We start from the raw sequence: 21973 nt of genomic DNA, 5'->3' as shown, positions 1-21973 counted from the left end.
GACATCTCCCCTATACCTTCCACCTTTCACCTTAAATTTATGTCCCCTTGTAACACTCTGTTGCACCCGGGGAAAAAGTTTCTGACTGTCTACTCTATCTATTCCTCTGATCATCTTATAAACCTCTATCAAGTCACCCCTCATCCTTCGCCGTTCCAACGAGAAAAGGCCTAGCACTCTCAACCTATCCTCGTACGACCTATTCTCTATTCCAGGCAACATCCTGGTAAATCTTCTCTGCACCCTCTCCAAAGCTTCCACATCTTTCCTAAAGTGAGGCGACCAGAACTGCACACAGTACTCCAAATGTGGCCTAACCAAAGTCGTGTACAGTTGCAACATCACTTCACGACTCTTGAATTCAATCCCTCTGCTAATGAACGCTAATACACCATAGGCCTTCTTACAAGCTCTATCCACCTGAGTGGCAACTTTCAAAGATCTATGAACATAGACCCCAAGATCCCTCTGTTCCTCCACCTCACTAAGAACCCTACCGTTAACCCTGTATTCCGCATTCTTATTTGTTTTTCCAAAATGGACAACCTCACACTTGGCAGGGTTGAACTCCATCTGCCACTCCTCAGCCCAGCTCTGCATCATATCTAAGTCTCTTTGCAGCCGACAACAGCCCTCCTCACTATCCACAACTCCACCAATCTTCGTATCATCTGCAAATTTACTGACCCATCCTTCGACTCCCTCATCCAAGTGATTAATAAAAATTACAAACAGTAGAGGACCCAGAACTGATCCCTGCGGAACTCCACTTGTAACTGGGCTCCAGGCTGAATATTTTCCATCTACCACCACTCTCTGACTTCGACCGGATAGCCAGTTCTCTATCCAATTGGCCAAATTTCCCTCTATCCCATGCCTCCTGACTTTCCGCATAAGCCTACCATGGGGAATCTTATCAAATGCCTTACTAAAATCCATGTAAACTACATCCACTGCTCTACCTTCATCCACATGCTTGGTCACCTCCTCAAAGAATTCAATATGACTTGTAAGGCAAGACCTACCCTTCACAAATCCGTGCTGGCTGTCCCTAATCAAGCAGTGTCTTTCCAGATACTCATAAATCCTATCCCTCAGTACCCTTTCCATTACTTTGCCTACCACTGAAGTAAGACTAACTGGCCTGTAATTCCCAGGGTTATCCCTATTCCCTTTTTTGAACAGGGGCACAACATTCGCCACTCTCCAGTCCCCTGGTACCACCCCCGTTGACAGTAAAAATGAAAAGATCTTTGCCAACGGTACTGCAATTTCCTCTCTTGCTTCCCACATAATCCTAGGATATATCCCGTCAGGCCCGGGGGACTTGTCTATCCTCAAGTTGTTCAAAATTTCCAACACATCTTCCTTCCTAACAAGTATCTCCTCTAGCTTACCAGTCCATTTCACATTCTCCTCTTCAACAATACGGTCCCTCTCGTTCGTAAATACTGAAGAAAAGTACTCATTCAAGACCTCTCCTATCTCTTCCGACTCAATACACAGTCTCCCACTACTGTCCTTGATCGGACCTACCTTCGTTCTCGTCATTCTCATGTTTCTCACATACGCATAAAATGCCTTTGGGTTATCCTTGATCCTATCCGCCAAAGATTTTTCATGCCCTCTCTTAGCTCTCCTAATCCCTTTCTTCAGGTCCCTTCTGGCTATCCTGTATCCCTCCACTGCTCTGTCTGAACCCTGTTTCCTCAACCTTATGTAAGCCTCCTTCTTCCTCTTTACAAGACATTCAACCTCCCTCATCAACCAAGGTTCCCTCACACGACCATTTCTTTCCTGCCTGACAGGTACATACATATCAAGGACACGTCGTATCTGTTCCTTGAAAAAGTTCCACATTTCCACGACATCCTTCCCTGACAGCCTATGCTCCCAACTTATGCTCCTCAGATCCTGTCTTACAGCATCGTAATTACCCTTCCCCCAATTGTAAAACCTACCCTGTTGCACGCACCTATCTCTCTCCATAACCAAGGTGAAAGTCACAGAATTGTGGTCACCATCACCAAAATGTTCACCCACTAACAAGCCCATCACTTGTCCTGGTTCATTACTGAGTACCAAATCCAATATGGCCTCCCCTCTGGTCGGACAATCTACATACTGAGTTAGAAACAGTAACAGTAACACAAAGTTCAGGAAAGTGGTAGAGAATGACATGCAACAATCCAGAGTAAGAAAAATCAATTTATGGAGTCATGATTTGGAGATGCTGGTGTTGGACTGGGGTGTACAAAGTTAAAAATCACACAACACCAGGTTATAGTCCAACAGGTTTAATTGGAAGCACTAGCTCTTTGAGCGCTGCTCCTTCATCAGGTGATTGTGGAGGACACAATTGTAAGACACAGAATTTATAACAAAAATTTACAGTGTGATGTAACTGAAATTATACATTGAAAAATACCTTGATTGTCTGTTGAGTCTTTCATCTGTTCGAATACCATGATAGTTTCACTTCTTTCATGTGTAAATCACAAAACCTTTTTTTAAAAGTTGCATTCTCAGGTTAGCTGTAATAATTGGTGTTAGCTAGACAATATTTTGAAGGTTCTGGATTAGTGGTGCTGGAAGAGCACAGCAATTCAGGCAGCATCCTCGGATGCTGCCTGAATTGCTGTGCTCTTCCAGCACCACTAATCCAGAATCTGGTTTCCAGCATCTGCAGTCATTGTTTTTACTTAATATGTTGAAGGTGTTGGCCCCCTGTGTTCTCTGTCTATGCCATGATGTTTAGATTGATTCTAATCTAAAAAGTGAGATAACAGAGTTTTACATGAATTCATGCAGTTTTTGAGCAAAATACAATGTAACTCTGCAAGTACAAATTCACCCCACAAAATATATGTGTGCATGTGGGTCTTTGTGTGTGTGTCTGTCTGGGTTGGGGGTTGTGAGTGTGAGAGAGAGTGTATATGTGTGTGTAGTGAGTGTAGAGCATCTTAAGTCTGTGAGGGGGTGCACATGTGAGTGTGGGAGTGTATGTGCGTGTCTGGGGTGGGGGGTTGTGAGTGTCTGTGAGAGACAGTGTATATGTGTGTGCATGTGTGTAGAGTGGTCTAAGTCTCTGAGAGGATGGGAGTGTGGGAGTATGTGTGTCTGTAAGGGTGTGTGTGAGTGTCTGTCAATTAATGGAGAGCTGACCTCAATGGGGCAAGAACAGAGCTCAGCAAGATTGACTGGAAGATAGGATGTGTGGGAAAGGCAGTAACAGAACAACCTTTAACCAACAGATAGCTTGAGGCATATTCCCTCAAATGGAAAAGGTAGGACGGATAAATCCAGCGTTCCCTGGATGACAAAGGGTATAGAAATTAACTTTAGAAGGAAAAAGTGTGTTCATGACAAGTGTAGGGCAGAAAACATATTGAGAACTGAGAGAAATACTAAGAGGGGATTTACACATGGAGGCTGGGGGGCATTGCTGGGGGAAAATGAACAAGAAAATGAGGGTTATAGATTTAAATCGATGAGCAAATAAAGAAAAGGTGATGGGAGAAAAATATTTTCACACAGTAAGCAGTTAGAGAATGGAATGCGTGCCTGGAAATGTGTTGCAGGCAGGTTTAGTTGAGGCATTCAAGAGGGCATTGGGTAAATATTTGGTATGAATAGTGTACATACATATGGGAGAAAGAATGAGATTGGCGCAAGTAACGATGCTCACTTGAAGAGCTGTTGCAGGCACAAAGAGCAGAATGGCATCTTGTACTGTAACAATTCTGTGATTCTATGATGGCATAAAACCCAGATGTTTATTTCTACCCCAATGTTTATTTCCTGAAATCACTGTAAACAAAGTAAGTTATCTTCTGTACATTCCAGGTATTTCCTTTGGACACGGGGAATCATGGAAACAGATGCGACGATTTGCTCTTATGACCCTACGTAATTTTGGAATGGGAAAGAAGACAATTGAAGATACAGTTACAGAGGAAGCTAGGTTTCTGGTACAAGAAATCCAATCTCATGAAGGTTAGGGTTTAGTTCCATAATTATATGCCAGTGATTTGTTGGTATGCAACCTGTTCACTTTACTCTTGCAGAAATATTCAATGTTCTTTTATGCTTGGGTTTTACTTCAGCTTGTTAACATTCAGGCACAATGGAATGCCTGCCTGGTGGATAGAACCATTGTCAGATACGGTACGGCCTGTTCAATTTTTCTAGCATGTTGGACATTGAACTGAAATATATGATTTGCTTGTCATTGTGTCTGAACCCAATTCTGTTCACCTAGTACCTATCCAAGCACACTTCCAGAGAGAAGTAAAAAGGTAGTTCCATTGGTGGCAGAGACCAGAATTGGGACCAGAAATATTAGATACACACAGATAAATCCCGTTATTGAATTCAAGTGAAACATCTTCACACATTGAGAGATGAAAGTGTGAAATTCACTAGCACAAGAACTGGTTGATGTGAAAGCACAGATGCTCAAGGACTGGTTGATATGAGTAGCTCAGGTGCCATTAATAGGAAGGTACATGAATGCAAGACAGAGTAATGTAATAAGGATATGTAACAGGCTATAAGAAGAGGGACGTAAAATTGGCACAGGTCCAGCCAATCTTCTATCCATGACAATATGCTACTCCTACAGCAGGAACTTTTGTTTTTCACAAAAAACTTCATTGGGGCACATTATCAAATGCCATCTAGAATTAGGAATCATAAACATAAAATAGTCACTGTTAAATCCAGTAGGGAATTCAGGAGAAAATACCTCCCCAGGAATTAGTGAGACGAAGTTGCAAACAGTTGAAATGACTGTAGATGCAGTTATGGTTTAGCTGATAAAGACCTAAAGAAGAAAAGAATGGAAAGGTAATCTGATAGGCTTAGGCAAACAAAACGATATAAACACTGTACAGATCAGGTGGTGAATGGCCTGCTTTTGTTGTGTGCATTCTGCTGTATAATTTTAAGTAAGTTGCTATGTTAGGGCAACTACAAATGAAGGGCGCAATTAACGTGCGCTCAATTCAACACAACACTGCATGATGCAACTTGTCAGGTTGACACTCTCAGTTGGTGCAGAACTGGTTGGAAAATTACTCAGTGCTGTGGACTTGCCTGGAAATTTTACAGAAAGCTCGGATTAAAATGTTGGGGAAGCATTTAGGAAACAGTAATTATTGTTTCATAAAGTTTGGGATGGTGGTGGAGAATGCCATGCAACAATCCAGAGGAAGAAAAATCAATTTATGGAGAAAACTGACTTAAATGGAGCAAGAACAGACATTTCCTAGGTTAAGAAGTTGGCAGGTATTTTCCCTCAAATGGGAAAGGTAAGACAAACAAATCCAGTGTTCCCTGGATGGAAAAGGAATTAGAAATGAACTTGAGAAAGAAAAAGTGTACGACAGACAATGCATTGACAGTGAAGAGAAATACTAAAGGTCAAGGAGGAGAATTCCCCTGCCTTACTTAGGATTGCTGCCAGGAAGTTTATCACCTATAAATCTATATCAAGGAAGATATGGAGAGGTTTTCCCAGTGTTGCAATCTAACTTTGGAACAGATGCTGTGATGATTACTTCATAGCTGCTTTTAGACGATGAGAAATTTGTCAGACGTGATTTCCCTTTCATGAAGAATCTATTTGATTATATGTTGGACGTATCCATGTTCTGCTATTACATCCTTTATAGACATTTTCCCAATAACTGATATTAAATAAACAGGCCTACAGTTATCTGTTCTTTTATAATCTCACTCCCATTTTCAATAAGGGTATAAATATGGCAATTTTCAAATCGCTTAGTACTTTTCCAGGATTCTTTGAAGGCTACTATCAATGCATTCATTATCCAACAACACAACATGGCAGATCATTATGTACAGGCAGACCTTGAGTTATGAATGGGTTCCATTTTTGTGTCCATTCTCAAGTCAATTTGTATGCAAGTCAAAACACAATGCAAGACAATATAAAACAACCGTTCAAAAGTCCAGACAATGTTTGTATGTCAGATATATGAAATTAAACTTCTTTATAAATTTCTTGTAAAAACAATCATTCATAAGTCAGATGTTCATTAGTCAGAGACCCGCTGTACTTGCAAGGCTGTAAAGTGCTCAGGAATGTGCTGACTTGTGAAGGTTGTAATCCATGTCCAGGTCTCCCTTTCATGTTTTACTCTGTTCTGGAAAAGACTGTCAAAAGCCCCAGAAATGGAACCTTCCTGGTCTATATGACTCACAAACTGAGCCATCAGTCGAGCTGAATATGTGACAAATTCAAAGCATCAGACGGAATTAAAGTGAATCACATTTTTCTTTTCAAATTAACATTAAACTGCATGTTGATCTGCTTTTGTTGGCAGGTCGACCCTTTGATACAGCTGTGCCTGTCACCTCTGCCATGGCTAACATCATCTGCTGGATAGTTTTTGGTGAACGGTTTGACTACAAGGACAAAACATTTTGTACCATAACAAAGCTGATACGTGAAAACTTTAATCTACTTGGAACTTCTACAGTCCAGGTATATGATCAATATTACATAAATAGTGATATATTTCAGTAGGAAGAATGAGGAAAAGTCGTATTCAATAGTGTATAAAATTCTAAAGAGGGTTCAGGAACAGAGATCTGGGGTATGCAAGGGCAAATTGTTACAGATGTCAAAATAGTCAATAAGACATACAGATCTTGGGCTTTAAAGATACAGGAGTAGCGTATAACAGCAAAGAACTTATGGAAAATTTTTAGTTCAGCCTCAATCAATTGCTGTATCTGATTTCTTGCACCACACTTTAGGAAGGAACTGAAGATGGTGCAGAAACGATTTTTGAGAATGGTTCTGAGAGTGATGGTCCTTAGTTTTGAGGGTAGGTTTACAAAACTCAGGCTGTTCTCTTTAAAGAAGTGAAGTCTTAGAACAAACTTCAAATAAAATTATGCCGGCCTGGACAGAAGATAGAGGGTCAAAATGGCTTCCATTGGCGGAAAGGACAAGCACAGCAACAATTTACCAATGCTCCTCAGAAACTCCTTCCGAATCTGCAAACTCTACCATTTCAAAGACAAGGGCAACAGATACACAGGGACATCACAACCACTCCAAATCATTTACCAACCTGACTTGGCAATCTATTGCTGTTCCTCCATTGTCACTGGTTCAAAATCCCTAACAGCACAGTGGTCTTGCCTACAGCAGGTGGCCTGCAGCAGTTCAATGAATATAGGCCTCATTGTGGTGCCCTTATCCCTTGAATGAATAAAAATAAATTCCAGATGATTAGCCAAAGAACCAATGGTGAATGGAGGGAAAACCTTTTACCACAGCAAATGGTTAGGATCTGGAATCTCTACTTCAGAATATGATGGAGGCTACTTCAGTTTTGATCTTCTAAAGGGAATTAAATAAATGCCTGAAGTGTAAAGATATCCATGACTAGAGGGAAAGGACAGGGAGTGGGATCAGGAAAATTGATGTAGTGTACCTGGACTTTCAGAAAGGTTTTGATAAAGTCCCACATAGGAGGTTAGTGAGCAAAATTAGGGCACATGGTATTGGGGGCAAAGTACTAGATTGGATTGAAAATTGGTTGGCTGATAGGAAACAAAGGGTAATGATAAACGGCTCCATTTCGGAATGGTAGGCAGTGACCAGTGGGGTACCGCAGGGATCAGTGCTGGGACCGCAGTTTTTTACAATATATGTTAATGATATAGAAGATGGTATCAGCAATAACATTAGCAAATTTGCTGATGACACAAAGCTGGGTGGCAGGGTGAAATGTGAGGAGGATGTTAGGAGATTACAGGGTGACCTGGACAAGTTAGGTGAGTGGGCAGATGCATGGCAGATGCAGTTTAATGTGGATAAATGTATGGTTATCCACTTTGGTGGCAAGAACAGGAAGGCAGATTACTACCTAAATGGAGTCAAGTTAGGTAAAGGGGCAGTACAGAGAGATCTGGGTGTTCTTGTACACCAGTCAATGAAGGTAAGCATGCAGGTACAGCAGGTAGTGAAGAAGGCTAGTAGCATGCTGGCCTTCATAACAAGAGGAATTGAGTATAGAAGCAAAGAGGTGTTTCTGCAGCTGTACAGGGCCCTGGTGAGACCACACCTGGAGTACTGTGTGCAGTTCTGGTCTCCAAATTTGAGGAAAGACATTCTGGCTATTGAGGGAGTGCAGCGTAGGTTCACGAGGTCAATTCCTGGAATGGCGGGATTACCTTACACTGAAAGACTGAAGCGACTGGGCTTGTATACCCTTGAGTTTAGAAGACTGAGAGGGATCTGATTGAGACATATAAGATTATGAAAGGATTGGACACTCTGGCAGCAGGAAACATATTTCCGCTGATGGGTGAGTGGCGAACCAGAGGACACAGCTTAAAAATACGGGGTAGACCATTTAGGACAGAGATGAGGAGAAACGTCTTCACCCAGAGAGTGGTGGCTGTGTGGAATGCTCTGCCCCAGAGGGCAGTGGAGGCCCAATCTCTGGATTCATTTAAGAAAGAGTTGGATAGAGCTCTCAAAGATAGTGGAATCAAGGGTTATGGAGATAAGGCAGGAAGAGGATGCTGATTAGGAATGATCAGCCATGATCATGTTGAATGGCGGTGCAGGCTTGAAGAGCAGAATGGCCTACTCATGCACCTATTGTCTAATGTCTACTGTCTATAAAAGCCTGACTCCTGATGAAGGGCTTTTGCCCGAAATGTGGATTTTCCTGCTCCTTGGATGCTGTCTGACCTACTCTGCTTTTCCAGCACCACTCTCATCTCGTATCTAATCTCCAGCATCTGCAGTACCCACTTCTGCCCAGGGAGTGGGATCAGCAGAGTTGCTCTTTAAAAGAGTTGGTATGGATAAAATGGGCCACATGGCCTATTTCTATGCTGTGAGGAGAAAGTGAGGTCTGCAGATGCTGGAGATCAGAGCTGAAAATGTGTTGCTGGAAAAGCGCAGCAGGTCAGGCAGCATCCAGGGAACAGGAGAATCGATGTTTCGGGCATATGCCCTTCTTCAGCAGTTTGCTGCTGCACAAGGATACCACAATTACATTAATAAAACACCAAAATCAAATGCTATATTAAAAGTCATACTAAGTCAATATAATTTTACTGATTAGTTTAGCCATCACACAGGTCACTTACCAACACAAAGTCTATTGCTTAGCTTTGAATTGACATTTACCACAATCCTTCTACAGCTGTCATCTTCAGGCACTCTCTCACCTCTATCATTGAAATACTGATCCTCAACAAACCCTTTACTTTCTCTTACTCTTGTTGTTATCTTTGGCACAACACTCTTCAATTTAGACATTGATGAGATGCTGGGCGTTTCTGGCATTTTCTGATTCTCTGCCAGATTTCCACTCTAATTTGCTTTAGATGAAGGGTTAAGTTGAAACAATTATTGGGAAAACCTCACGTTTTAAACAAAAATTGCCTGGGCTGTACAGTTTCTGTTGCATGCAAACCTCAGTTGGACAATTTATGAAATGATAATCATCCTCTATATTCCCCAGATGTACAATGCTTTCCCTTTCCTGGGCTTTCTGCCTGGAATTCACAAGAAGATATTTGAAAACAGAACACAGATGGTTCAGCTCATCCTGAATTTCTACAAGGAACATGAGAAAACATTGAATGAGAATGATATAGGGAGCCTAATTGACGCTTTCTTAGTAAAGAGGAAAGAGGTATTCTAATGAATTTGCTTGTTGTGTTATTTTCAAAGATCTATTCTTAGTATAAGGCGTATGAGCAACCAAATAACATGTATCACATTACTGTAACTAAGGAACGCCATTAAACTAAATATGAGGAACTGCCCAGCAGCTACTGGATAGTCCAGATTTAGCACAAAGATATTGATTGTGCTGACTAGACAGATTACCTGCATTAAAATAAGGAGGAGATGCTTTTTAAGGAGGAGATGGGTAGGTGATGTTGTATCTTTCCTTGGGAATACAGCATGTTGAATATTCAGCTCCATTGAAGCAAAACAAAATGCAAAACCAATAAGCTGTCTGCCCTCTCCAGTCCACGCAAAGAATCCCATAGCTCTATTTAAAGGAAGAACCTTTAAGTTCTGACTGTTATCCTGGTCTAAGTTTAACCTTCAAGAAATACCGAAAAGCTGGCAATCTGGACCATACTGAAACAGTATGTTTCCATACTGTACAGAATCTAATCTAATCTAAGAAACATTCATACAGGTACGTGGACGGTTAGGTATGGAGGGATATGACCAAATGTAAGGAAAGGAAATGGGACAAGTTTAATTGTGAAAACTGGGTGGCTTGGGCAAATTGGGCTGACTCCTACTTATAGAGTGCATCAGAGAACATCTCCGGGACACCCGCACCAACCAACCCCACCACCCCATGGCCAAACATTTCAACTCCCCCTCCCACTCTACCAAGGACATGCAGGTCCTGGGCCTCCTCCATCGCCACTCCCTAACCACCCAACGCCTGGAGGAAGAATGCCTCATCTTCTGCCTCGGGACCCTCCAACCCCATGGCACCAATGTGGATTTCACCAGCTTCCTCATTTCCTCTCCCCCACCTTATCCCAGATCCAACCTTCCAACTCAGCACCACCCTCATAACCTGTCCTACCTGTCCATCTTCCTTCCCACCTATTCGCTCCACACTGCCCTCCGACCTATCACCATTACCCCCACCTCCATTCACCTATCACACTCTCAGTTACTTTCTCCCCAGCTCCATCCCCTCTCCCATTTATCTGTCCACCCCTCCTCCCCCCCCCCCCAGCCAGGCTCCCAGCCTCATTCCTGATGAAGGGTTTTTGCCCAAAACATTGATTCTCCTGCTCCTTGGATGCTGCCTGACCGGCTGTGCTTTTCCAGCACCACACTCTCGACTCTAATCTCCAGCATCTGCAGTCCTCACTTTCACCTTGTCTCGAACTCTATGGTCACATTACTGTTTATGGGATCCTGCTGTGCACAAATTTTCTATTACACTTACAATCGTGACTATACTTCAAAATGTTGCAATGCACCTTGGCACATACAGCATTTAAGAAAGGTATCATGTAATTGGCACGACTTTCTTTTCTTCTAATGAAACTGAACATCAGACGAGATTCACAGCAGGGGGAAAGAGTATGCCTTTCATTGTGTCCAGGCCCAAGCTGAACATTCTGTCCCAAGATTCATTGACATATAGCCCATTAATGCTCTAAAGATACCTGAGATAGAATGTCTCCCACTTCTCCATTCCAAAAACTGAAATTACAATTCTGATAACTAACCAAATACTTGAGACAAAAGTACATTTACAGCACTTATCAACATCATGCATTTCCAGTGATAGGAGTAAATTCACCTTCCAAATTGGTCCTAATGTAAAATTAAACCACCAGGAGATTTTGGGCCATTTCTGCAATTGCGTGCATCATAGCATTTTTACTTGATGAATATTAATTGAACAAGGCAAATATTTGTGCATATGTTGACCAGAAATTATTTGGGAGAATCAAAGATTACAAATGGATACTTATACCAACCTCATTACTTGCTGACTAATTTAGATTACCTAATGACCTTTCCTCATTCATATTTTCCTTTACACAAGGCTGACTTCAATGATTCCAAAAGGAACTAATTTCAGCTTGCTTCATTTTTATCACCAAGGAATCAAAGAACTCGAATTCCTATTTCCATGACAATAACTTGGTGATGTCAGTGACAAATTTGTTTGCGGCTGGGACAGATACATCCTCTTCCACACTGCGCTGGGCCATTCTCCTGATGATAAAGTATCCAGAGATCCAAGGTATTGTCTATTTTCATTGTTCGTTAAAAATATTTGCCTGAGTGAAATGTAATATTGTCAATGTTACTATGTTGGGAAAGTATTTCCTGGTCTATAGTGGCTGGTGGGGACCCTGCCACCTTTCTACCTTCATCCTCATTATTTTCCAGGTTGAAAAGTGCATAGATGGCCTTCCACCTTGTTGGAAATGTGGCAGAAAAGGCAGGGATTGGTCCTTCCTTTCCAGATTCCGGATCCCTTAATCAGAAACTTACTGTTTTGCAGGTCTTGTCCTGTGCTGACTACGCCTCTACTGGGTTAACATCAGCAGTGGCAGAAAAAGGCTCTTAATTGAACATTAATTGCAAACTTAAAGACCACAATTGGACTATCAATGTCAATTATAGAGTCATAGAGATGTACAGCATGGAAAGAGACCCTTCGGTCCAACTCGTCCATGCTGACCAGATATCCTAACCTATTCTAGTCGCATTTGCCAGCACCTGGCCCATACCCCTCTCAAATCTTCCTATTCATATACCCATCCAGATGCCTTTTAAATGCTATAGTTGTACCAGCTTCCACCACTTCCTCTGACAGCTCATTCCATACACACACCACCCACTGCATGAAAAGGTTGCCACTTATAGAGTCATAGAGTCATAGAGATGCACAGCATGGAAACAGACCCTTCGGTCTAACCCGACCATGCCGACCAGATATCCCAACCCAATCTAGTCCCACTTGCCAGCACCCGGCCAATATCCCTCCAAACCATTCCTATTTATACACCCATCCAAATGCCTCTTAAATATTGCAATTGTACCAGCTTCTACCACTTCCTCTGGCAGCTCATTCCATACACGTACCACCCTCTGCGTGAAAAAGTTGCCCCTTAGGTCTCTATTATATCCTTCCCCTCTCACCCTAAACCTATGCCCTCTAGTTCTGGACTCCCCCTCCCCAGGGAAAAGACCTTGTCTATTTACCTTATCAATATCCCTCATGATTTTATAAACCTCCGTGAGGTCACCCCTCAGCCTCTCCAGGGAATACAGCCTCAGCCTATTCAGCCTCTGCCTGTAGCTCAACCCTGGCAAAATCCTTGCAAATCTTTTCTGAACCCGTTCAAGTTTCGCAACATCTTTCTGGTAGCCAAAAGTGGCCTAACCAATGCCCTGTACAGCCGCAACATGACCTCCCAACTCCTATACTCAACGCTCTGTCCAATAACGGAAAGCATACCAAACACCTTCTTCATTATCCTATCTACCTGTGACTCCATGTTCAAGGAACTATGAACATGCACTCTAAGGGTCTCTTTGTTCAGCAACATGCCCCAGGATCTTACCATTAAGTGTATAAGTCCTGTTCTGAACCTATTATTTGTGACACCCTCAGAAGATTGAATATTGCCCCAAAATGATGAATATTCGCATAGCATTCTATGGGCAATTTGTCTCCTCAGATTGCATTTGGCAAGATTTACTTCAGAGTATTTTACAAATAAACCCACTCTCTATTCGTTCTGCTGGTGCAATGTTTCAGAGCTAAGGTGATTTTAACGATTGTTATGATGAAGTGAGGAGAGTCAATTGGCTCTACCTTTTTTTAAAAAGATTTAAAATTATTTTTAGCATACAAATTTAGCACTTCAAATTAAAGTGCAGTTCACTACTTTGAAGATAAAGTCACCATTGTTCCAGAGAACCATGAGGCTGCTGTCTCATGAGAGAGAGAAAAAGAGACACCTGGTGAAGTCTTAACCTGAGAATCACCATGCCTTAGGCAGGGGGAAATGTTGAGAAGACATAACCTTCATGGTGACTCAGTCAGTGCAGAAATTGAATGCATACTGTTAGTGTCACTCTACATTGTAATTCAGTTGTCCAACCAACTGAGCTAACCTTATATACAGGATGTTTTTTGTGAGGACCTGACATTATTTATTGGGATGCAACTAACATGTTGCAGTAAGATTGTTAATCCAAAGTCACCCCAACTTGCTGCACTTGATATCTAATCTTATATATTTAAATTCCTCTGAAGCTGAAGGACTAATCTGAAACTTATTTTTATTTTACTTTATCTATAAGTCAATGTTTCAATTCTGCAGAACCTCCATACAAAGTATCGTCAATGTGCATCATAAAGATGCCTGCTAGTTTGTCTTTGTGATGGCAAAAAAAATCACCGAAATCACTTTTAAAGAATGCAATTCACTTTTAACAGGATGGATCTAGTTGAAAAGTATCACATTGTTGGTACACCATTCAACCTATAAACATACGTGTGTTTAATTTCCCTTCATGATCATCAGCAGCAGCTTCAGGAATTTGAAATTTGAGAATTCTTCCTCTTGCAAAATCACAGCATTTATATAAATTGATTTACATTCCCAGGAGTATGTTGTTAAAAAACCTAAAAATCTTCAGGCTCATTTTTCATGCTGTGTGGGAATTGAATCTAATACCTTAATTGTCAAGTCACTCTTCGAAAAACTGAATCACTGGTCTGGCTTATACATACCATCAGGGAGCATCTTTTCTGTGTATATTCATCTGTGTGATAAGGCTAGCTCTCTCCTGTTTGGAATGTGAGCATATAACCAAATTCTTTTCAGCATTTCAACTCTTTTTGTTTGCCACTCTTATTCAACTTACCTAATTTGTCATCAAAACATCTTAATCTTAAGGATTTCAACATGCCATGGTGTCACTGGCCTGTTTTATGGTTCTTATTCTCATTATCCAATGACCACTATTTGCCCTCCTATCTTAAAAGATCTCCTTTCCTGTGATCAGAGCTCCTTTTGCTCATCCATGTTCTCTTCCTATGGTCACACTCACTTCCAGATACAAGATTAGTAGACCTCACATTGCATTTTTCCATCTTCCAAATCTTTATTTCATTTTGTCAATCTGTGGATTTTACCTCCCATCCCTCACCTTGCACATTTAACCAATGTTTGCATTTGCTGGTGGGCTTTCTTCTCTCCCCCTATAATGGTGGCATTCTCCATTTACCAGTCCCTTCTGACATATATGTGACTCTAGTGCAAACTTTTGGTAATTGCCTTCGGTGCAAATAGTCATACCATTTTTTTTAGATTAGCCCTTCGGCCCAACAAGTCCACACCAACCCTCCGAAGAGCAACACACCTACATTTACCCCTACACCTAACACTACGGGCAACTTAGCATGGCTAATTCACCTGACCTGCACATTTTTGGACTGTGGGAGGAGCACCCGGAGGAAACCCACGCAGACACGGGGAGAATGTGCAAACTCCACACAGTCAGTCGCCTGAGGCAGGAACTGAACCCGGGTCTCTAGCGTTGTGAGGCAGCAGTGCTAACCACTGTGCCACCGTGCCGCCCACTTTTTTCTTTTTTTTTCTTTTTTAAAAACTCTTTATTTATAAATAAACAAAATGTACAGCTACAATCCATTTCTTAATAAAAACATCTCAGCAAAACACTTAATAAACCCTCCAATTCTGGCATGTATACAAGAACAGTTTTTAAAAAATCATGATTAACCTGGAAAATTCTTCAGTATCACCATAGTCCAATCAACCCTGTGATTATCATTTCTTGTAAGTTTCCAGCATACATGGATATAAAGTGCATTGTGCCTCATCACTTTTTCAGATTTCAGATAACTGGTTAATCAGTGTCAACTAACCTTGATGAATGCACTCTAACAGTTTAATTACCACATTGTAAATTTACTGGGTTTTTTTTCCCATTATTACTTATAACTTTACATGGATGTTTGTACTTTGTCCAACCTTCTGTTTTGTAATGGACATGGTCCTGAATTAAAATTAATATCTAATAGCCTTCCTTTTCTGAAGGATCTTTGCCATGCATCATTTCAAAAACTTTACTATTCAATTTAGGAAAATTATTTGATAAATTATACTTAGAATCACATCTAAAATACCTGCTGACCAATCCCTCAGCATTCTTTGGGTAATGCCCAAATTCAAACAACAGCACTTCATAACTGTGCAACTATCATCGTGTGAAGCCCATGTTAAATTCAATAGCGATCATCATGAAGATATTTAAACATCTGCTATAACATATGTCCAATCATGAAAAAACATGGAAGATTAACAAAACAAAAGCAACATTCAAGGATAAATTCACAACATCTTGTTATTCTAATATCTCTTGCTGAAATAGTTATGAATTGGAAAGCTTTAAATTTATATTTTTGACCAGGCACCTCTTAACAGATTAGCCAGGATACAAATGCTTTGAAAGTGATCTAGTCTTTCATGATTGGGAATATAAGTGAAATTCAACTGTTTCTCTATTAAGGAAGTGTTCAGGGAGAAATTGAAAGAGTTATTGGATCAGAGAGAGTGCCCACAATGGAAGATCGGAAGAGAATGCCATATACTAATGCAGTCTTGCATGAGGTTCAAAGGTTTGCTAACATAATTCCAATGAATATGCCACATGCAACAACCACAGATATACATTTCAGAGGATTTTTTATTCCAAAGGTAAAATCTTTAAATAATATATTAAAGACATTAAAGATAAGAATCATTAGTTAAAATATCATAGTGTTAAAAGGTGCATAATCCATGTAAGAAATGAATCAGAGACACTTTTGTGTGTCTAGAGTTTAACATTTGGCACATATTTTGCTTATTTAGGATGTTTTCTTAAGCCACTTTGAGTTGTCTCTGTAGTGCTGAGGTAACAATAGAGTTACAAAAGTAGAGTCTTTAATAGGCTCAGCATTAAACATGTTTGACTCAAAGTACAATTGCAATGAAGAAGTTCAGTGAAATATTTAACCAAACCCAATAATTGAAGGGGGTCACGATAAACAGTTTTGATTAGACCTTGACCACTATGTCTGTTTGCTGAGAAACAAAGTGCAGAGTAGATCTGGGACACTAAATTCTGGTTTAATATGTCAATGTTATGGGGAAAGGCTGGAAAAAGTTGAACAGTTAAGCATTGAAAGCAGATGTTTGAAAGGTGTTTATACAAAGATAGAAAAACAGTTAAAAGACTGGAAATGATAAATATTAAGCAATACTGATTGGGTAGGATAAGGAGACACAGTTTCGAAGTTTAATATTTAATGGCAAATATTTAATTTCGGACTCAAACTAGTCAGTTATTCTTCGCTCAAATGTGGTTGAGACTCCGAGACAAGAGATGCAAAATGCCTAGAATAATTTAATGAGTAGGAGAATTCAACAATCTTGGATCTACTTTGATGAATGAAGTAAGATAGATGAAATGCCCTTTTTTCTCTTTAGGTAGATTGTGAATCAAAAGACATTTCTATCAATTGGGTTCTATTAGGTGTGTAAATATCTTTCTGCCAGACCAGACCATGGGGAAGAACACCTTCATCAATTAAGTGTCATTTCTGCAATCTTTGTGCAACAGTCAATAGTTTTCTACAAGTCTTATGGCACCAATTCCCAGAAGGAAGCAATACAGTAACAAGGATTAAGAAACATACTAGTCTGATTCAATGTGCCAAGGTGGCATGTTGACTCAGTGGTTAGCAATACTGCCTCACAGTGCCAATTCCAGTCTGGCTCAATTCCAGACTCGAGCGAGTATGCGTGGAGTTTGCACATTGTCTGTGTGGGTTTCCTCCCACTATCCAAAGATGTGCAGCTTGGGTGAATTGGCCGTGTTAAATTGACCATAATGTTCAGGGATGTATAGGCTAGGTGCATTAGTAAGGGGTAAATGTAGGGGAATAGGTTTGGGTGGGATACTATTTGGAGGGTTGGTTTGAACTTGTTGGGCCGAAGGGCCTGTTTCCACATTATAGGAGTGCTATCTTGTAAACTTAACTCCGGTATGACCAGTTCATTTGCTTCCCACTATTACTGATTTTTTTTTACTATTTTTCTCCCTCTTGGAATTGTTTCTAACAGGAATAAGCCTAAGGGTTGTGGATGAGATGTTCACATTTGGGAATAATTTGTTTTAAAGGGAATGCAGGTGATTCCATTGCTGTCCTCTGTGCTGTATGATAAAACCCAATGGGAAAAACCGAATGAGTTCAACCCATCTCACTTTCTGGATGCTGAGGGAAGGTTTGTGAAGAGAGAAGCCTTTATGCCTTTCTCTGCAGGTATCAAGTTATTGGACTATTTTTAATAAACCCCTTGTACATATAATAATTCTTCCTCTAGATCTGGATACACTGTTTTCTTTCCATTTGTTTCTGGACTACCCAGCATCAATTATTTTCCTAGATTTGTTTTCTTAACTTAAAGTAATTAAATCAGAAATACAACCTTATGGGATTCAGGTTTCATCAGCAATCTCTCAAAAAAGTTTAAATGTGTACATAATTTTAAAAACGTATCCATGTGACTGCTTAAATGAGTCAACATAATCTTTCAATGGGCTTTCTGAATTTCTCTGAATTAAACATATGGTTCTAACAATTAGGTGGTGAGCTAGAGTCGAGTTAGATTGGAGAATCACATCTCACAACAAAGGAACGCAGAAGCACTTTTCGATAGACAGATATATCATTATACTCATCCATATTATTTCCCAGCCTCTCACACAGGCAAATTGCATGCCCTCATTGCATTTCTCATCTCTTCGTCCTACATCCCCTACTTAACACTCAAGTAAAAGTTATACAGTAGTTGCTCTCACTCCCCGTACCCGCGGGGGATACATTCCATGACCTCCAGCGGAAGCCCAAAACTGCGGATAGGAGCAAACCTATTCATTTAAATGGGAAATCTATCTTCCTGGCAGCCTCTTGGTCCCTGGTTTCGGAAGGTTCCCTATAATACGTTTAGGCTGCGGGAAAACACGGGTAACTGAAACTGCGGAAAATGATTCTGCGAATACGGGGTAATTTTGAAATAGCTTTACTTAAAATTTGAGACTGAAAATCTAACAAAATAAAAGGAATACCTTTGCTTATACTAATGTCTCAGGACCTCAAGGTATTTCAAAGCATCTTCCAGCTGGTGAAGTATTTCTGAGGTGGAGTCACTATTATGTAGGAAACATGGTCACTAATTTGTATTCAGCAAGATCCCACAGACTTCAATGTGATCATGAACAGATAATCTGTGCTTTTGTATGAAGAATAAATATCAATCAGAAGACAGCAGACGCATTACTTTATCATCTCATCAAAGAAAGTAGCACCTTTCAAAGTGTAAGCCAAATGTAGAATAATAGGGTAGGGGAATGGGTCTGGGTGGGTTACTCTTTGGAGGGTTGGTGAGGACTTGTTGGGCTAGATGGCCTGTTTCCACACTGTAGGGATTCTATGATTCTATGATTAGGGGGATAATCTCTAAAGCACAGCTTGAACCCACAACCTTCTGCTTCATGAGGCAAAGCAACTGTTTTCAAGACTTCATCAAACTTTTAAAGGCATAAATTGATAGATCCTGAATAATCTCTACATGTAATCCCTGTCTTAGCTGATTGTATTGTTTGCCAAATAAGTTAAAATGCTATTTTAAAAAAGATTGTGTCTTTATTCACTGTGGCGTTGGGACATTTTCTAAATGTATTTTCTTCTGTGCTTCAAAGGTCGACGGATTTGCTTAGGGGAAAGCCTTGCAAAAATGGAGCTTTTTCTCTTCTTTACAACTTTGATGCAGAGATTCACCTTCCATGCCCTGCCTGCCACCCCCATAGATCTCACACCCTGCGTTGGTTTTACTTTATGCCCAAAGCCTCACCAAGTGTGCGCCATAGTCCGTTAACAGACACAACTCACAGTATTGTCAAGCCTTCAAGAAAACCATAGACTCTCCACAAATTGAAAATTAATCCCCTTTAACGTACCTGCAAATGCTGGAGGAATATCATTGGGGACAGTATTAAAAAATGTTTTCACAATTCTTTGAACACTTTGCTTTATTAAATGTAGAAATAGAAGACACTGGGGAAAAAAGAAAATCTCCCTGACTGGGCAAGTCTTTTGGAGGTAGTAAATTTGACAATATTTTAAACAGTGCTCATGGGAAAGGTACACCCCAAAAATAATCAGATATTGCTGGAAAATCTCATCACATCTGGCAGCATCTGTGCAGAGAAAGTAGAGTTAACGTTTCAAGTTCAGTGACCCTTGTTCTAAAGATTTTGTTTCTGATTTCCAGCATCTGAAGTCTTTTGGGGCCTTTTTTTTTGTTCAATATATATCTCAATGTAATTATACTATCTCACCAAACATGGCACTGCAGTGCCTCAGTTTGGCAGCCAAATTGGGGATCAGAGAGTTAGTGAATGGGGAGCACCATCAATAAAATCACTTTAATCTACCATATCTTCATATTTTCTTGCAATTATTCTTTTCCCTCCAAAATCTCTGATTGGCTTTCCCCTCATACCCCATTCCATCAATTGTTACTGAAAGCCTTACAGGAATATTAGCAATGCATTGTTTGATTAAAGGAAATGTAAAAATGTAACATGAAGTTCTTTTTTGATTCCAACCTCTTATCTCTCTTTACTCTCCATGACATAAAAATGGAATTTACTAATTTGCCTCCCTCATTTGCATGCAGTCAATTCTGCAGTTAGGATTGTCTCAAGGTTTCTGCTAGAAAGGAAAACATATGCAAAAGAAACTAAAAATTCCAGATTAACAATCCTGCCTGAAAGTGTGTTCCATAGAAGGGGGTTAGGTGATACTGTAGTAGCTTCTTCTACAGCTTGATGATCTATTAATACTGACCATTCAACTTCAAACAAACCTCGCAGTTGGGAAAGGTACTCAAGGTCTGTGATTTCGGATAAGGCACCATTTAAATAGAAGTCAACATTCTTCATTAAATCAAAACAAGAATTGCGAAAATCAAGAATCCTAATCATTTGAATCTATACCAGATGAAACCCAAAGAGCCAAATGTATTCCTTCTCAAAGAAAAAGTTCCACGATTTTCATCACAGACTTTGAGGTTTATATGTTCATTCTGCAATACATGAACTGCATCATTTATATATTGACTGTTACTGTGTTGTTTTACTTTTGTAAGTGTCTAGCATTTCTTTAATTTTCAAGTGTCAAAGTGGGGAATCATATTGGTAAATAGCTTAAGAATGCTATTCTGTTGCAAGGAAACCAAATGCTCCAGCCAATTCTCAGCTTCTTTATTGTTGGCTATTCCTCAAATTACCTCAAAAAAAAGCTCCATGTATCACACCAAATAAGGACAGAATTTATTTCCTTCAAATTGATTCTGCTTCATAGCCTGGTCCAATTACCTACAGCTTTCTAACCCCACTTCACTGTCACGCTTTGCTTGCGCATATAATTAAAGGAGATTGACTCGAATATTCGTATAGCTGGTGTTTTTTCTGTGTTGTGTATAGTTCGTGTTGAAATAAGTTTCTCAATGTTGACTTCAACTGTGGAATTTGATAATCAGCTCAAACATTACATGTGTGTTGAAATCGAATGCATGACCTTAAAAAGTGGGTTACATTATCACCCTTACTCCTGCTTTACCTGAATACTACATTGGAACTTGACTCCAAGGGGAAACTGAATAATTGTTGTAAGTGTAAAAATGTGTCTTGTTTAGTGACTTAAAATGATGCAATTAAACCTTCAACTAAAATAAAGCATTATGTTAAAGCATTATAAACTTTTCTCTTCCTGTGGTTTAATGTGGAAATATTGAACACAGGAGTAGGAGTGGGCTATTCTAAACATGCTTGGTCATTCAATATGATCGTGGCTGATTATCCAACTCAGTACCCTGTTCCCACTTTCTCCCCAAACTCTTTGAACCCATTACCTCTAAGGACCATATCTAACTCCTTCTTGAAAACAAGACTGCTTTCTGTGGCTGAGAATTCCACAGGCCCACCATTCTTTGAGTGAATAAATTTCTCCACATTTCAGTGCTAAATGGCCTTCTCCATATACTGAGGAGAAAGTGAGGGCTGCAGGTGCTAGAGATCAGAGCTGAAAATGTGTTGCTGGAAAAGCGCAGCAGGTCAGGCAGCATCCAAGGAACAGTAGAATCGACGTTTCGGGCATAAGCCCTTCTTCAGGAGTCCTGAAGAAGGGCTTATGCCCGAAACATCGATTCTCCTGATCCTTGGATGCTGCCTGACCTGCTGCGCTTTTCCAGCAACACATTTTCTTCTCCATATACTGAGTCAATCAGCCCCGGTTCTGGACTTCCTGGTCAATGGGAATGT

At 40.3% G+C, this 21973-nt stretch overlaps 1 protein-coding gene across 4 annotated transcripts in view; it reads left to right on the top strand.

The window, feature by feature from the left end:
* LOC148146629 (cytochrome P450 2K1-like) overlaps nucleotides 1-21098 on the top strand; it is a 40711-nt gene extending 19613 nt beyond the window's left edge. For 3 of the 4 annotated variants that reach the window (XM_087997982.1, XM_087997979.1, XM_087997981.1), the window contains 7 exons: nucleotides 3847-3996; nucleotides 6351-6511; nucleotides 9522-9695; nucleotides 11660-11801; nucleotides 16112-16299; nucleotides 17768-17909; nucleotides 19349-21098. In XM_087997982.1, the coding sequence (XP_087854108.1) occupies nucleotides 3847-3996; nucleotides 6351-6511; nucleotides 9522-9695; nucleotides 11660-11801; nucleotides 16112-16299; nucleotides 17768-17909; nucleotides 19349-19524 (1133 nt within the window). In that variant the 3' untranslated portion in view covers nucleotides 19525-21098. The remainder of the gene's footprint in view (nucleotides 1-3846; nucleotides 3997-6350; nucleotides 6512-9521; nucleotides 9696-11659; nucleotides 11802-16111; nucleotides 16300-17767; nucleotides 17910-19348) is intronic. The other variant, XM_087997980.1, reaches the window with a different exon arrangement.
* Nucleotides 21099-21973: the final 875 nt, after the last annotated feature.

This window comes from Chiloscyllium plagiosum, unplaced genomic scaffold (assembly GCF_037043375.1).
Source record: "Chiloscyllium plagiosum isolate Xiang-an unplaced genomic scaffold, Cpla_swu_hap1 HiC_scaffold_20, whole genome shotgun sequence".
Taxonomy (NCBI): Eukaryota; Metazoa; Chordata; class Chondrichthyes; order Orectolobiformes; family Hemiscylliidae; genus Chiloscyllium; species Chiloscyllium plagiosum.
The sequence above is the reverse complement of the archived record's forward strand: the minus strand, read 5'-3'. Positions and strand labels throughout refer to the sequence as shown.